Genomic DNA, 16,443 nt, shown 5'->3' on the forward strand with positions numbered 1-16,443 from the left:
AGTTTACACCACCATGTACTGCTGAGTTTAAGAACCCTCAGAACAATCAGGCTTGCAGAAAAGAAAAAAGCACAGTCTTTATAGGAAAACAAAAAACAAATTCAGTCTTGGTTGCCCACTCTGCCGTCTTGGTACAGAAGATTATCTTCCAACAGACACCTTAGGAGTCAACAGACACAAGAGTCCTGTCTGAGAACTAGGCTCCGCTGTTCTCAAATGACACCCCATACTTCTTCAAAGGCTGTGGTAAGTTTGGCACAGGTGAGGGCAGCAGACAGTGGATAGTTGCTGATGGACACCATCTTCTCTGTGTACTCCACACTGACCTGAGGAGAGAAGGAGCTGGTCAGGCAACTCTTACCCTATAGCAGTGCCATTCAATGTCCAACTTCTACAGAACTGGATGCTTTAGCTGTATCTGTTAGACACATGCTGGGTCAGGAATGCAGCTGCGATGTGTTTTCTAGCTCTGTTCATACCCTGTACTTCCTGATTGGTGAGGACAAGGAGTTTTAATATGCTAACTGCTCATGGAATCCAGCACTGAGTTTCAGCTCCATGAAGGACCTAAGGACTGAGCCCAGACTGTACCTTGCCATGGGCAAAGGCCCCCACCACGAAAACAATTGGGTCACTCCTGGGCACCAGCTCTCGCACATCACTGACGTCTGCCATGGAAAAGGAAGTGCCAATTTTCATACAGCCAACTGGGAAGTGGTCAGACACTGGATTCTTAATTACCTAAGAGAAAAAGCAAAGTCAGCCCCAGAAACCGTCAGCCCCAGAACCTACCAACAGGTTTCCCCAGCTTTACCTTCAAAAGCTTCTGAGGGCCATCAGCTGCTCGGACACTGAGTTTGTGTAAAAGCTGAACTAGGAAGGAAAAAAAACGAGAGTTCAGGAGTGAGAAGAAACCGCATTCTTCTGCCCAGTGATCTGTGCGGAACCCTCGGGGAAACTGGGCTGATGTCCTTTCCATTCATACTGTAGCCTAAGATGTCACAAACAAACACTGTGACCAGCTCAGATGGCTTTATCCCTCCCACAGAAACCTAAGAAAGAGAGCAGGGGAGCTGAATTTCCATGGATGTGGAAAACTACCAGGGGCCTATCGTGGCAGTAGCTCTCCACTGCTGGATGTGACGCCCCCCTTTCCTCTCCACTTTGCCAAGTTCATTCGGAACTTAAGTCCTAAGGCTTCTCACCCATGAGGCCACAAAAGCGGTCAAAGGTCCTGGGAATCCGAGTCTGGGGGTTTACTTCAATCAGTACATTCTTCTGTGTGTGTATATAAACCTGTAGCAAGCCAGCTCGGTTCAGGGGGCTGTCCATCAGCATCAGTAAGCTCTGAGAAAGGGAGACAGCAAGGCACAGTGAAGCCTAGAAAACAGCATTTGCTGCCTCTGTAGACAGCACAGAGGGTCATTAGCTCTCCCCACAGTTACCTGGTGGGCGATGTCTGGTCTGACTTCCCCTGGATCCCGTCCATTCTTCAACAACATGGACTTGTGCTTGTCACAGTTGAGTAGCTCGTAAGTTTTCCCTACCTGAAGAACAGAACAGGATGAGAGAAACAGGAAATCTGTTATCTACCTGGTAGTGCTCAAAGGGTGCTCCCCGAACAAGTTCAAGCCCACTCGAGACCTCGGCCAGAAAGCTTCTCAGGGGACTGCCATATGGCCACATTTAGCTTTCTCTGTTAGAGACAGACACACAATCAACTACCTTACAACCAAAAGGAGGGGCACAGGTCACACCACATTTGAGGGGTTTTGTTTGTTTTGTTTTTTTCAAGACAGGGTTTCTCTATGTAGTTTGGGTGCCTGTCCTGGATCTTGCTGTTGAGTTTTTAAGGTCTATGGCTATCAGGCAGAAGTCACAGAAGTTCTAGAATCAGACAGGAATTCATGAACAAGACTCATCACAAAGCAATATGTATGTGCTGAGGAAAATGCCAGCCTGGGATATAGCAGGACCCTACCTCAAACCACTGAGAAAAGACAGGTGGACCGTAGCTCAGTGGCAGAGGGCTTGGCAGGGCCCTGACTTCATCCCCACACCACAAAATAAAACACATGAAAAGTCGGAACAAATGGGGAGGCGTGCCAGGCGGTGGTGGCGCACGCCTTTAATCCTAGCACTCGGGGCAGAGGCAGGAGGATCTCTGTGAGTTGGAGGCCAACCTGGTCTACAGAGCGAGTTCCAGGACAGGCTCCAAGCTGCACAGAGAAACCCTGTCTCGAAAAAAGGAAAAAAAAAAAAAAAATGGGGAGGCGCTGGAGGACTAGGGTTAGAAATGAAATTGCCTTGTAACCCAAGAATCCTCTCAGACAAAGAGCCAAGAATTCTAGTGTCAGAGGAACGTGACACCTGAGAAATGTCCTGACAAGTTTATGCATCTCATAAAAGGGGCAAGTGAGGGCTGCTCAGGGCTGGGTTCTGAAACAACTCATTTGCAGTTTCAAATCTCAAGGGATATTGGGATGGTCAGTAAGACCAAGTCTAAACCTAGCTGGAGAGAGAGCTCAGCAGACAAGGGCACTTGCCACCAAGCCCGAAGATCTAAGTTCAACTCCTGTGACTCACGTGGTGAAAGGGGGAACCAACAAGTTGTCCTATGACCTCCACACACGCCCCCCCCCCACACACACACACCACATGCAAAAAGAAGTCTATAAACATGGCTTTTGAGATGGATCAGCAGGTAAAGGCACCTGCTGCCAAGCCTGATGTGCGGTCACTCCCCAGAACCCACATGGTAGGAGAGAACCTACCCCTCGGGTTGTCATTGAATGAACACACACACACACACACACACACACACGCACGCACGCACGCACGCACGCACAGGGAAATCTTTCGAAAAAAATGACAAAAATACTGTTATGTACAAACACGGCTTTGAAAGGCTGTGTATCACTAGAACTTTTTATGTCTAGAGACGAAGTGATGATACATTTCAGAATCCTGGGGGATGTGAGTCTGGAGATGAACTGAGTAGTATGAGAGATGACTCAGTGATTTCCTTGTCAGGTGGGCTAGAACTCCATCTCCAGGGGGTCTGAAAACCCTGGCCTCCAAGGGCACCGAAACACATGCGGCACACACACACACATGCACAGTTACAAATAAATAGTTTCTATTTATTTAATTTTATGTACATGGGTGCCTACATGTCTGTCCGTGTACCATGTGCATGCAGTGCCAGCTAAAAGAAGGCGCTGGATCCCCTGGAACTGGAGTTAATATGTGACCCACCATGTGGGTACTGGGAATTGAACCTGGTCTTTCGGAAGACCCAGTGTTTTTAACTGCTGAGCCGTTCATTTCTCCAGCCCCACATAAATCTTAAAAAAACAAAACAAAACTGTCAGAGTAGGGGCCGAAGAGGTGGCTTGGTGATAAGAGCACTGCACTTGCTCTTGCAGAGGACCAAGTTCAGTCCCCAGCACCCACATGGTAGCTCACAGTCTCCTGTATCTCCTGAAACCCCTGCTCCAGGAGATCTGGCTGGCTGACCTGCTCAGGCACCTGAACACGCAGTACACATAAACAGAGACAGATCTTCAAAAGAATGTCACAGCAGAACAAATGGTCAAGGACTAAGTCCTCAGGACACCCTTAATCGTAGAACGGTCCAGTTTCAATCCGTTAGGATGACAAAACTGGAGGTTTTGTTTTACATGTGTGGGTGTCTGGCCTGCATGTATACAGATGCACCATGTGCATGCCTGGTACCTGGTAGAAGTCAAAGGAAGGCATCAGATCCCTTGGCACTGGAGTTAGATGGTAAGCTGTCAAGTGGGTGCTGGGAACTGAACTGGGATCCTCTGTAAGAACAAGTGCTCAGCCACTGAGCCATCTCTCCAGGCCCAGGTTTTCTTTCAGTGAACCACAAGAGGAAAAATCAAAATGTTTGACTTACAGTCAGTTGTGATGATGGTTTAGGAAAGATGAGTATGCACTGGTCTGAAAACCACCAACTACCTCTAGTTTGAAGGATCAGAATGAAAACCATTGCTAACATTAGATACAGGAGAAATTTTGAAGTCTTACAGTCTGCACTCAGAAACATAGTAAACAATCACATGACTCTACAAGCTATGAGGAACAGAAATGACTCGTTAGTAGATCAACAGGAAGTATATAGGAGGCAGTCCACTGTCACCTCTCTAAACTGTGTGTGTGTAGGATACATGTACATGTGAAGGACAGAGGTTGATGCCTGGTGTCTTCCTCTATCCTTCTTTTCTGAGACAGCATTCCTTATTGAACCTCAGCTCACTAATTCAGCTAGGCTGGCAGGCCATCAAGCCTTAAGGTGTCACCTGTCTGTCCAACGCTAGGATTACAAATTGAGTTGGGCCTTTTTCTTTCTTCTTCTTCTTCTTCTTTTTTTTTTTTTTTGAAACAGGGCCTCTCTATGTCGCCTTGGCTGGCCTAGAACTTGCTTTGTGGGCCAGGCTGTCCTCAAACTCAGAGATCTGCCTCCCTGTCTGTCTCAGAGTGCTGGGACTAAAGACATGCAAGAGCAAGCCCAGCATGGACTGGGCTTTTTACGTAGGTGCTGGGGTTAGAACTCAGGTTCCCATGTTTGCATGGCAAGCACTCCACTAAGCCATCTGCCCAGCCTGTGATGTAGCAGTTCCTTGGTCTAACCACTAGTTAGAGAAAGCAGCATCACAAATGGATGTGGGAGCTCACACCTGTAATCCCAGCATTCAGGAGGCCACCAGATGCCAGGCCAGCATGAGGTAAAGGGTGAGACCCTGTCTCAACAAGCAACAGCAACAACACTCAATAATTAGCTGGACATGGTAGCCTGTGCCTACAATTCCAGCGTCAGGAACCTAAGGCAAAGGCAGAAGGATGGCCATTCTAGACTGGTCTAGAGTATGTTGTTAAGACCCTGGTCTCAAAACAACAATGAACTAAGTGGCAGGGATACAAAGACCACCATAAGTTAATAACATTCAGTGACCTTAAGATATAAGAGAACCCAATGCTTTCAAAGAACTTAAAGGAGGGCTGGAAGGGACGCCTCAGCAGTTAGGAGCACTGGGTCTTCCAGAGGACCCGGCTCATTCCCAGATTCCACATCATAGCTCCTAACTATCTGTAACTCCAATTCCAGGGGACCTAACAACTTCTAGGCTCTCCGGGTATCAGACATGCACATGGTACACAGACACACGTGCAGGCAAACACCCACACACATAAAATAGTTTTGTTTTGTTTTTGAGACAAGGTTTCTCTTGTGTAACTCTGGAGCCCTTCCTGGAACTCACTCTGTAGCCCAGGCTGGTCTTGAACTCACAGAGATCCTCCTGCCTCTGCCTCCCGAGTGCTGGGACTAAAGGCGTGCGCCACCACCGCCCAATAAAGTAGTTTTTAAAAGAACTTAAAGGAATGCCTTTAATCCCAGCACTTGGGAGGCAGAGGCAGGTGGATCTCTGTGAGTTCGAGGCCAGCCTGGTTCCAGGACAGGCTCCAAAGCTACAGAGAAACCCTATCTTGAAGAAGAAAAAAAAAAAAAAAAAGAACTTAAAGGAGGCTAGAGTGTAAGAATACATGGAGTGGCCAAAACAACAAGAGTGGGCTGGGAAAAAGACAACAGTATAGCTAGGCTGGATGAGGCAGGCTGTCATCCCAACCACTCAGGAGGGTCACAAATTCAAGGTCAACTGGAGCTACAGAATCAAGACTAAACTTGGCAACAAAGTGAGTCCCTATAATCAAAATTAAAATGAAGAAGAAGCTGGGGATATAGTTCAGTGATAGGTTACCTGTTTTGTATATTCAAAGCCCTGAGTTCAATCCCCAGTACTGAAGGGGAGAAAAAAAAGAAAAAGATAATATAGGCCGATGAAAATCTCAACCAGCTATCTGTCACCTTTGAAATACCACTGATAACCTTGCCTGAAATTCTTCTAGAATATACTCTACGAATATTTTTTTTTTTTTTTTTTTTTTTTTTGGTTTTTCGAGACAGGGTTTCTCTGTGTAGCTTTGCGCCTTTCCTGGAACTCGCTTTGGAGACCAGGCTGGCCTCGAACTCACAGAGATCCACCTGGCTCTGCCTCCGAGTGCTGGGATTAAAGGCGTGCGCCACCACCGCCCGGCAAATATTTTTAATACATATTTTTGTTTGCTTTTTTGAAACAGGATCTCTCTACATAGCCCTGGCTATCCTGGAACTCACTATGCAGACCTAGCTGGCCTTGAACTCAGAGATCTATCTACCTCTGCCTCCCAAGTCTGGGAGGATTAAAGGCATGTACCACCGTGCCCAGCTATACATGTTTTTTTAAATTTTATGTGTTTGGGTGTTTTGCCTGTATGTATGTACGTACATCACATGGGTACAGTGCCTTCAGAGGCCAAAAGAGGTCATCAGATCCCCTGGACCTGGAGTTACAGACAACTGGGAGCCACAATGTGGGTGCTGGGAACCAAACTCAGGTGCTCTGTAAGAGTACGTGCTCTTAACCACTGAGCCACCTCTCCAGCCTTGCTCTACGAATTTTAATTGGCCATAACCATTTTGACTTACCAGTAAGTAACCTGAAGTAATTTATTTCAAGTACCAGACATTATTCTAAACAAATAATAACTCCTTTACTCCTTCCAACCATTACAATTAAGTGAACTCGGGGCTTGGGATTTAGCTCAGTGGTAGAGCCCTGGGTTCAGTCCTCAGCTCAGGGGCGAGGAGCAATTAAGTGAACTCATTTGCCTACCTATGTCACAAAACTGGTATACAGAAGGACTAGAACCCAGGCAGTTGGGTGTATCTACATTCTTAAACACTGAAGGTTTTGCAAATTACCATTATTATGGGATTGCTAGCCTGATAATGTCAAAATTAACCCTAACAGGCAGCCGGGTGTAATGGTGTATGCCTTTAATACCAGCATTCATAAGGCAGAGGCAGGCAGATCTCTGTGAGTTCCAGGCCAGCCAGAGCCACACAGTGAGACCCTGTCTATAATAATAATAATAATAACTGGCTGATCTTGCAGAGGACGCAGGTTCAATTCCCAGCACTCACATGGCAGCTCACAACTGCCTGTAACTCCAGTTCCAGGGGATCTGGCATCCTCACACAGACATACGTGCAGGCAAAACACCAATGCACATAAATACATAAATCTTTAAAAAGTGATGGTGATGATGGTAGGCAGTCACTTTGGGAGGAATATATAAAAGCCTATAGTTAGGCTGGAAATATCGATTACTGAAGAAAGTAAAGAATGTGATTAATCGACCACTTAATGAAAAATGAAGGGGGGAAAAAAACAGGTTTTCAGCCCGGTATAGTGGCACACGCCTTTAATCCCAGCACTCAGGAGGCAGAGAGGCGAATCTCTGTGAGTTCAAGGCCAACCTGCTCTACAAAGGGAGTTCCAGAACAGGCTCCAAAGCTACTGAGAAATCCCGTCTCGAAAAACAAACAAGAAAAGTAAAATCTTGAAAGGGTGTGTGTGTGTGTGAAAACACTGCACAAAGTGTTAAGACAGGCACTGCTCATTTTATTACACTCAGAGAAATGAATGATAGGTTGAAACAATAAAAGACGAAGGCTTATTAAATAATTGATCCAGACACTTCAAGATAAGCAGAAATACAGAACGAGCTGATAGTAGGAACCCTTTTAACAAAACAAAATATCAAATCCTTAGCAATAAAAGGATGGGGAAGTCATGGGTCTTTGGGATGTGGGAGACCTCAATAGATAATGCTTCCCCTCGCTTTACATTTTACATCAAAGACTCCTTGATAAATCAACTAAAAGCAAGGGTGTGAGGGCTGAAGAGCACAATAAAATATTGCCAACCCAGGCTTTCAACACCCCGCAAAACTAGATCATCCCTCAAAAGCAAATTCCACTGCTCAGTTTTTTCCACCCATTCTGTGTCCCTGGTCCCCACGGAATCTAACCAAGCAATTTACTACTTCCACACTCTGTTCCAAACTACCTTGACTGTCTCCAGACTGGCCCCTTCCAGCACCACAATGAGCCTACGGCCTCCGCTCTTGCTTCCTGCCCCAAGCCGGGGCCTCTTAGGCGGCGCGTTACCCCAGTCCTGTTCCTGCACTGCAAAACGCCGTTCACGAGGTTGCAAACCACCACTGGGCGCAGCCATCTTGCCAGCAGACCGGAAGTTGCGCTGACGTCCTTAAAGTTATAACTTCGCGTTCGTCCTCACCGCAAACTTCCTTCTAGCTGCCATTTTGAAACAGGGCGCTTGGAAATGGCGATACCTGTAGTCCCGAACTACCGAAGCCTCCCTAGGAGGGCAGGCCTCCAAAAGAGGCGGGACTTCCGGAAGCGCTTTTACTATGCGCGGAGTTCGGGTCCGCCTGAGCAAAGGGGGAGGGTTCAGAAGGAAGCGCACTTCCGGTGCCCTTTCTGCCGCGAGTCCCGCGGCCCCCGATCCTCGTGTGCAGGGCGAGGTCTGTAAACTGGAGTGGGGTAGGAGCTGGCGGGCACCCCCTCCTGACCGCCGGTGCCGCCGCCTTCAGGAGGATCAGACATGGCCCAGAACTTAAAGGACTTAGCGGGACGCCTGCCCGCCGGGCCTCGGGGCATGGGCACGGCGCTGAAGCTGCTGCTGGGGGCCGGGGCCGTGGCCTATGGCGTCCGCGAATCCGTGTTCACCGGTGAGCAACCTCCTTCCGCTGGCCGGTCCCCAGCCCCACTGGCCTGCCTCCCACGGTGTCCGCGCCTACCTGCCCCCTCATCCCCGTCCCACCTGCACCGACCCGTACTTTGATCAGCGGCTTGCTGATTGATTCCCCCCTCTCTCCACAGTGGAAGGTGGTCATAGAGCCATCTTCTTTAACCGGATCGGCGGCGTGCAACAGGACACAATCCTGGCCGAAGGACTTCACTTTAGGTAATGGCGGGTAGAGCGAACGGGCCCTGACCCTTCACCCTTGACGGCTGTAGCCAGACTTACAACAGGATTCGGTGCTGCTTTCTCCCTTCCTCACCCCTGCTCCTAGGACACTAGGTGCTCCGAAACTCCAGCAGTGCCTAAAGGGCTGTTCTCCAAAGGGAAAAGAGAATCTCCTTGTCTGTGGTCATGGGGAGGAGCAGGCCCAAAGACGAGTGGTGAGGGGAAACTGGTCAAAATCAGGGAAACTGCAGCTTCCCAATTCCTGTCTCTGACCTCTCCTCTCCAGGATCCCCTGGTTCCAGTACCCCATCATCTATGACATTCGGGCCAGACCCCGAAAAATCTCCTCCCCCACAGGTTCCAAAGGTAAGAATGGGCGATTGGGAGCTGCATGGCATGTGGGGACACAAGTAAACACAAAGTGAGCCTGGCAGTGTTTCTGAGACCTTGGTGTCTGCATCTTCTAAAGAGCATGCCTCGTGGCTTGAAACAGTTCGTTCCAGCACTTGGTGTGCTTGCACGTTTGAACGTTACTTTGTGCCTAGCAAAAACTGAGTCCGAGAGCTGCCTTTCTTTCTGATTTCCTCGCTCCCCAGATCCAAGCCTTTTTAAGGCCCTTTACGGTTGGCTTGTTGATTACATCTGCAGCATACCTTGCTCTGGAGACACTGTCCCCACTCCTCACTAGCCGTTTCCTTGTAGACCATTCTTAGAAGCCCTGCCTTTGAGATTCCCCCGGCCCCCGCCTCATTCACATGTACACACAGAGGCAAGTAGCCCACAGTCATGTGCTTCTTTGTGCTGTTTTTTTGGTGTGTGTTGTTTATTCATTCACTAAGCCGTAGGCCTTGGAAATGAAAAAATGGACAATTCTGGTTCTCTCGAGTCCTTAGAGCCTAGGGGAGACCCGTAGTTGTGGTGGTGCCCGAACTGGAGGTTGCACCAAGTTCACTAGCAAAAAAATAGGAGTCAGCGGTACGAGTAGGAGGCCTGTAGAGAAGACTTCACAGTAAACGAGGGTCTGTTTCCTGTTGTCACCTCAGCCTTGTTGACATTGTCTCTTGTCCCCAGAGGAGTGCTAGGTTGTACAGTAGTGCTAGGCGTGGTGGGAGACACTCCTGGGAGAAAGTGCTTGGTGAAGGGGAATTTGTTTGGCCTTAACTGGTCACTGCTGGCTTCTCCCTCAGACCTGCAGATGGTGAACATTTCCCTGCGGGTACTGTCTCGACCCAATGCCCAGGAGCTCCCCAGCATGTACCAGCGCTTAGGGCTAGACTATGAGGAGCGAGTACTGCCGTCCATTGTCAACGAGGTGCTCAAGAGCGTGGTGGCCAAGTTCAACGCCTCGCAGCTGATCACCCAGCGGGCTCAGGTCTGATTCCTATCACTGTCTGCATCACAGCGTGTCTCCCCTTGGTCCAGGGTCCTGGGTCCTAAAAAAGGGCATTTTGTAGAAAGAGAAGGATATGAGGGGCGAGTGGAGCTGTAGTTCAGTTGGTGAGTGCTTGCCTACCACGCACAAGCCCTGGGTTTAATCCTAAGCATTATTTAAACCGGGTGTGGCACGTGCTTGTGATCCCAGCACTCCAGAGGTAGCGGCAAGGGGATCAGACATTTAGGGTTATCCCTGGCTGCATAGCCGGTTTGAGGTGGGACAGCTGCACTGATTGTCGCTCTGGGAAATAAGGAGAAACAACTGCAGAACCTGATACCAGTCAGTGTTAAGAAGGAAGCGTAGAAAACAATGCGATACGGTCTTACCCACATCTCTAAAGCAGTTCTTTCCTGGCTTGGCAGGAAGCTAAGCAGATATATGTTGCATGGGAAAACGGGAAGATTAGGGGTCAGTGTGACTTGGGGTGGTGATGCCACCTTTCTGGTGCTACTTCATCTGTCACATGAAGACACTGAGCCAGGTTTTTTCTAGCGAATGTTTGAGGACTTAAGTGGTGGGTTTGCTGCCCATACTCAGGAGCTCTGGTGTTCAGATGGTCACAGCAATACTGCCTTCCCTCCAGTTCTCTGACCCCTTCAAGCCACCCCTCCCCTCCCCTCTCCACCCTGGCCCGCAGGTGTCCCTGTTGATCCGGAGAGAGCTGACGGAGCGTGCCAAGGACTTCAGCCTCATTCTGGACGATGTGGCTATCACCGAACTGAGCTTTAGCCGAGAGTACACAGCAGCTGTAGAAGCCAAACAAGTGGGTGAGTTCCCGGGGAGTAATCAGTGGGCTTCTGGTCTGGGGGGGGGGGGGGGCTGCACGTGCTTGAATTCTTACCGACCCACAGCCCAGCAAGAAGCCCAGCGGGCCCAGTTTTTGGTGGAAAAAGCCAAGCAGGAGCAACGGCAGAAGATCGTGCAGGCCGAGGGGGAGGCCGAGGCTGCCAAGATGATATCCTTCTGTTGCAGAGCTTGACCGGCCCCTGGGACGCCCTGTTTCCACCCTCCCTCATGGGCCGACTGATGAGACTAAGGCGAATGTGACTCTGCCTACTGACCCTTGGCTTCTAGGGGTGGGAGGGGTGACTGTGGTGAGATCTGAAATCTTGGTGGGGGGACCTGAGGCCTGACTCCCCACTGTAAGGCCGGATCAAGAGCACCACTGGCCTCGCCTTCACATCTGCTGCCACCACAGTTCTTGGCAGCATCCTGCAGGGAGGCCCACAGGGGGTAGCCAAGTGTGAGTAGCCATGTGAGCGCAACCTTGAATCTGACAGCCCAGAGGACCCTGAGGAGGCGGGGGAGGTGGTTGTTGCGGCAGACATCATAGCCTGGCCTAGATGAACCTTAACCCTGTCTGCTTACCTTGGAGAAGCACTGAGCAAAAATCCCGGCTATATCAAGCTCCGAAAGATCCGGGCCGCCCAGAACATCTCTAAGACGGTGAGAGGAAGGAAGGCCTCACTCTCCCAGGGCTACCCATTGAGATGGAAAGTATTCAGTTGCACACACACACAATAGGATTCCAACCTGACCTGAGTCTCTACTTGAACAACTTCCTTGGGCACCCTTCCTCCCCCAGAGTGACTCCCCCGGCTTTGTGTTTGTGGCTGTTACAGAAGTATAACACCAAGGCTTCTCACTGCTTGGATCTTTGTACTAGAGCAGGGGCCCCTTGTTCATTACAGTGTCTTCCACTGGGTGGGCCACTGAGTCACAGGGGTGAGACTTGAGGCCGCCCTCTGCTAACCCAGACATCCATTCCCTGTCCGGTAGATCGCCACCTCACAGAACCGCATCTATCTGACAGCCGACAACCTCGTGCTCAATCTCCAGGATGAAAGCTTTACTCGGTAAGAGATGCCACTGTGCAGAGAACAGAGCATCTACACTTGGTACTCGGGCTCTGGAATCCACTGCAATAGTCATGGGGCCCTTGACAGTTTCTCTGAGAACACCAGAGTCAGAGAAGTAGGTGTGTCTGTCTGGTTGGCAGTTCCTATGTTAGATCCTCTAGGACTGACTTTATGAAACAAAATAGGATTTCTTGTGTAAAAGGCACTTTATTTATAAATATTTTAAGTGAAAAGTGATAAGCGATGGCGTTCCATGTTCTTGCTTGAGAACCTGGATGCTGCTTCCCTGGTAATGTGTCAGCACCACAGAAATGGGGACCAAAAGAGCAGTCGTCATGGGGGCTGGGGGATAGAAGGGTCTACAGCAGCTGGGGCCTGAAGCTGACTAATCATATTTATCTCTTCTTTCTGTTTTCTGTTGACTCCATGCCGTGCTGGCTGCAGGGGAAGGTAAGTGATTGCATCCTTGCTGCGGGGTACTGGGGGGCCACCTCTTCCCTGGACCTGTCTCTATACCTCACCTCCCCACAGTCAGACCTTCATTTGGGAAGAGGAGATAGCTTGCACATTTATGTCCCCCATAATATGAAAGTTTCCCCTTTGTTCTATAGTGACAGCCTCATTAAGGCTAAGAAGTGAGTTGTGGACATCAAGAACTCTGCCAGCAGAGGAATGGATGCATTTCTCATCCAGTTTTGAGGAGCCGGCTAGGGAGGTCAAGCACAGCCCACCCTGACCCAAGTATCATGTGATGGATTCCTCTGTACTCGTCCTCTTGGATTAAGGAAGACTGAAGACCAACCCTTTCAGAGGACTTTCTTCCTCCTTGTATTGGCCTGAGGGAGGGGGGGAGACAGTGTGATTTCTCAGTGACTTCCTACAGTGTTGTCCTTCCCCAGAGTGGGGGGAGATAACCACCATCCCAGAAGTTCTCAATAAAATTTTTATTAAACTGAAGCCAGCCAAGGTTCTGCATCTGAGTGGGTTAGACAGGCTGCACTCTGGGTCTCTGCCAGCAGATGGCACACGCAGTCTGGCCTGTAGAGTTCCGGCTCCGCTCTGCTAGGTCCTCAGAGCCTACTGGCTCCAAAACAGACCATCAACGGGGAGCAGGAGACCTCAGCCAAAGGCCCAGCTACACCCTTCACCGCACCCTTCGTGTCTGTCAAACGAACCAGCTGGTTTAATAACCTCTTTTAAAGCTGGAGCAGCTGTGGCTTTGCTGAGCCAAACTAAAAATTTGATGACCCCAACGGGAGCTGCTTCCTTGGTTACCAGCTTCTGCGTAGCTATGGGGAGATCATGTGTTCCTCCTGAGGGCCTCAGTGTCCCAAAGCCCAGTGGACTAGTGCACTGTTCCTCAGTTACCAGGTACCATGAGCTATTTGCATGTAGGGTTATCCCCACGGAGGTGGATTTCCCACCCCCACAGCCCTGGAGCCCAACTGAACAAGGACCTAGTTTTCCACATACTACCTCATTCTGAAGAAGTATATCTCGAGTACTGGAAAGTTAAGCCATTGCTCATACGTGTAGCTCACCTTTGCTATCTTTTTTCCTTCCGGGTAGATAAATATGTGAAACCATAAAACAATCCAATGGGAGAAGGGGTGAACCTCAAGTGGACTAGAGGGTGCTGTAAAGCTTCGGCTCCCTGGGTTCTCAAAGGAAGCGGATGGATCTCTCCTGAGGTCTAGGAAGAGAGACAGGCCAATGGGCCTGAATCAGTATCCCTGGTTTCCCACTGACACTCATGTTCCCAGGGTGGAAGGACAATGGAAGTGACTACGGACCGAGTGTATTTCCAAATCTTGCTGCTGCTCTGGAGGCAGCCATTTTGTCTCTTTCCCATTGTTCTCCTTTGCCAAGTGACTCACACATCCACACCCCACCCGGAAGGTTAAAGGTCAGGTTGTTGGTCTGGTGGCCTCCATGGTCTTCAAGGCTCCAAGAAGGTCACTGCTGAGGGAACCGACCCGGGGGCCATCTTTACCAGACAGTGTTAGGAGCTTCATACTTCAATCACCCAACACTGCGCTGGAAGATGGACCCAGAGCCGGCCTACAGAAAAGCAGACCACAGCTGATCGACTGCTAGAGCGAAGCCGCTGCTGGCTGGCTGGCTTGGGACCTCTTGAGTGCGTAGACAATCCCAAGGCCAAAGTGGCTTCGGGTAGGTTCTGGATCTACCAGATGACAAATCACACTGGGTTGGAGGAGGGGCTGGGGCCATTGTGTTCCTCCAGTGGGCGAACGGCCAACGGAGAACCGTTTCTGCAGCACCCTTAACTCAGGAGAGGGGGCTTTCAGGGTACGTGAGGGAGCAAGGACTTTGCTACCGGATAGGGGCCGGGAGCCTGGAGCAATGGACGCCGCTGACACGGGACAGGGGCCTCCATCATTACCCGGCAGTATTAGAGACTCCTAACCAGCACCCAAACACTGCTGGGTAAGACGAGGGCCCCTACCCAACCAGTCCATCGCCAAGATCAGTCCTGGCTATGCCCAAGCACCCTGTGGAGGAGCCACAGAGCTCTGGCTCCCATCCCCCACCTCCGCGTCATTTGGGACACTTCCGGGTGAGCCTTGCTGCTCAAGCCAGGCGTACCCTGAGTTGCCCATCACTGAAGCCAAAACCAGCTCCAGCAGCCCCCCCCTTAGCCCTCCGCTGTCCGCCTGAGAGCCAGTCCCCTACCACTCCACCGCCCGTCCCTGCCCCCAACACACACCAATTCCCTGCGCTCTACAGTTGCTAGCGCGGCCCCAGGACCCCGTGATCGGTGGCCTTTACCTGGCGCCAGACCCGCCTGATCCCCAGAGTGGTGCAGAAGAAAGGAAGGGGTACCAAGGCCCCGGATTCAACCGCCTGGAGCCCGCCTGGCCTCCACTCTTCCTCTTCCTTCTTCACCTGCCTGGCAGCACTGGCGCCTCACCTGGGCCCCGCCCGCCTGCTGCCCTGCGCACAGGTGTGTCCTCCTGCCATAGGCTGCCCCCCTTCCGCCTTAACTCCTTCCCTCCCAGCACCAGCCCTGGGCACCTCCTCTTGAGGCCTGGCCACCCTGCCAGGCCTCCCGCCCTTTCTGGCGGCCTTTCTTCTCCTGCCTAGTCTTTCCCTGATTCTAAAGGAGTCAAGGGAGAGGCCATCTTTGGATCCCCTTCCAGCGGCTCCTTCCCCAGGCTAAAAGCCCTCTCCTCCCAGGCCGCCAACCCTGCCCTCGGGCCGAGTCAGAAGATCCTCCCTGAGGTCAGTGTGGGGTCAGCCCGGCAGGCATTGGTCTGTGTCCCTGTCCAGTGCTAAGCCGGAGTTGGACGACCCCTTGAGAGCTGGGAAGGACGGAAGCCCCACCGTACCTGTGGATCCCCCTAGCCTCTGCAGCGCGCCTCCGGATCTTTGGTTTTACCCTGATGTTGGAGTGTCTGTCCCGGCCAAAAGGCCCAGCCCCCACCTAGTGAGGAAAGCTGGGACCTGCTCTAGCCCTACATTTGCTACACTCTTGAGGGATGATGCCTGCAACCTACCCTTCAGCAGAGCCCTCTTCTCAGTTGGCCCTCGAAGAGTTAGTCCAGCGCAGTGAGAAGAATAGGACCTACCTTTCTTCTGTGTGGTTCTGTTGCTGGGAGAGGGGCCCTGCGGCTCACAGGTGATGGCCCCACCCATGCACCCCCTGGAGGGCCATGGCTCCAGGGAGCTATCATGTTGCTCAATCCCTCCTCTTTGTTCTCCATACTTTTCCGTTGTAATTATTTGTGTGGACTAATTCTGCCTTGGTCTCCCAGACATCTCCTAAGTCTCAGTAAGATAAGCTAACTTGTCACCCTCAGTTGCTCCCAGCACTACCCTAGGGCCCTTGACACAGTGGGACGGTCAGGTCGAAGAGCTATCCTTGGTGGGAGCCAGCACTTCCCAAGATATGGCTGGCACACTCAACTGACCAGGAGATTCAAGTTATATATAAAGATCCCAACTCCAAACAAAAGGAAAGGAAGGGGACAAAATAATCAAATGATCTCCAGTGTCCGGGAGGGTGAGGGCCTCAGCTGTGGGATACCCCTATGTGCTTTGGGAACTGCAGATCAGGGGCGGCTAGGCTAGCTCAGTCCCTCCTAAAAATCTTCCTAGTTGTTGGAGCTAGCAATCAACAGCTGGTTGTGTGGCGAATCTTTCTAGGGTGGAGCCTGCTGAGTCTGCAGGTAATAAGGACATGGACTCCCAAGGCCAGTAGTCCTGTAGCCTTGAGCAAGTTAAG

The 16,443-nt window shown here is 50.8% G+C and overlaps 2 protein-coding genes and 1 non-coding gene across 3 annotated transcripts; 2 read left to right on the plus strand and 1 right to left on the minus strand.

Moving 5' to 3' along the window:
- Nucleotides 1-57: 57 nt before the first annotated feature.
- On the minus strand, nucleotides 58-8,269 carry Emg1 (EMG1 N1-specific pseudouridine methyltransferase). The gene is made up of 6 exons (XM_052719721.1): nucleotides 7,980-8,269; nucleotides 1,446-1,547; nucleotides 1,206-1,347; nucleotides 815-873; nucleotides 592-741; nucleotides 58-326 (listed from the first exon to the last, which is right to left on the minus strand). Exons 1-6 carry the CDS (start codon nucleotides 8,145-8,147, stop codon nucleotides 213-215), a joined length of 735 nt encoding a protein of 244 aa, XP_052575681.1. The 5' UTR covers nucleotides 8,148-8,269; the 3' UTR covers nucleotides 58-212.
- Nucleotides 8,270-8,409: 140 nt separating this feature from the next.
- Nucleotides 8,410-13,154, plus strand: Phb2 (prohibitin 2). The gene is made up of 8 exons (XM_052719720.1): nucleotides 8,410-8,664; nucleotides 8,816-8,900; nucleotides 9,190-9,269; nucleotides 10,091-10,275; nucleotides 10,976-11,105; nucleotides 11,190-11,293; nucleotides 11,707-11,784; nucleotides 12,118-13,154. The coding sequence occupies exons 1-8, from the start codon at nucleotides 8,538-8,540 to the stop codon at nucleotides 12,196-12,198; spliced, it is 870 nt and encodes a 289-aa protein (XP_052575680.1). The 5' UTR covers nucleotides 8,410-8,537; the 3' UTR covers nucleotides 12,199-13,154.
- Nucleotides 11,358-11,617, plus strand: LOC128100231 (small nucleolar RNA U89). Its single transcript, XR_008214743.1, has one exon. It is a non-coding gene; the product is annotated as a small nucleolar RNA U89 (small nucleolar RNA).
- Nucleotides 13,155-16,443: the final 3,289 nt, after the last annotated feature.

Source organism: Peromyscus californicus, unplaced genomic scaffold, assembly GCF_007827085.1.
Source record: "Peromyscus californicus insignis strain IS unplaced genomic scaffold, ASM782708v3 Scaffold_6__1_contigs__length_162567912, whole genome shotgun sequence".
Lineage (NCBI taxonomy): Eukaryota > Metazoa > Chordata > Mammalia > Rodentia > Cricetidae > Peromyscus > Peromyscus californicus.

Excerpts from the sequence above, each read along its gene's own strand:
- Emg1 (XM_052719721.1), bottom strand. The coding sequence starts at position 8,147 with ATGGCTGCGCCCAGTGGTGGTTTGCAACCTCGTGAACGGCGTTTTGCA. Across the intron at positions 874-1,205 it reads CCGCTTTTGTGGCCTCATGG|TTCAGCTTTTACACAAACTC; the intron begins GTGAGAAGCCTT and ends TTTCCTTCCTAG. Across the intron at positions 742-814 it reads GCCCTCAGAAGCTTTTGAAG|GTAATTAAGAATCCAGTGTC; the intron begins GTAAAGCTGGGG and ends TTTTTCTCTTAG.
- Phb2 (XM_052719720.1), top strand. The coding sequence starts at position 8,538 with ATGGCCCAGAACTTAAAGGACTTAGCGGGACGCCTGCCCGCCGGGCCT. Across the intron at positions 11,294-11,706 it reads AGGCCGAGGCTGCCAAGATG|CTTGGAGAAGCACTGAGCAA; the intron begins ATATCCTTCTGT and ends CTGTCTGCTTAC. Across the intron at positions 11,785-12,117 it reads CCCAGAACATCTCTAAGACG|ATCGCCACCTCACAGAACCG; the intron begins GTGAGAGGAAGG and ends CCTGTCCGGTAG.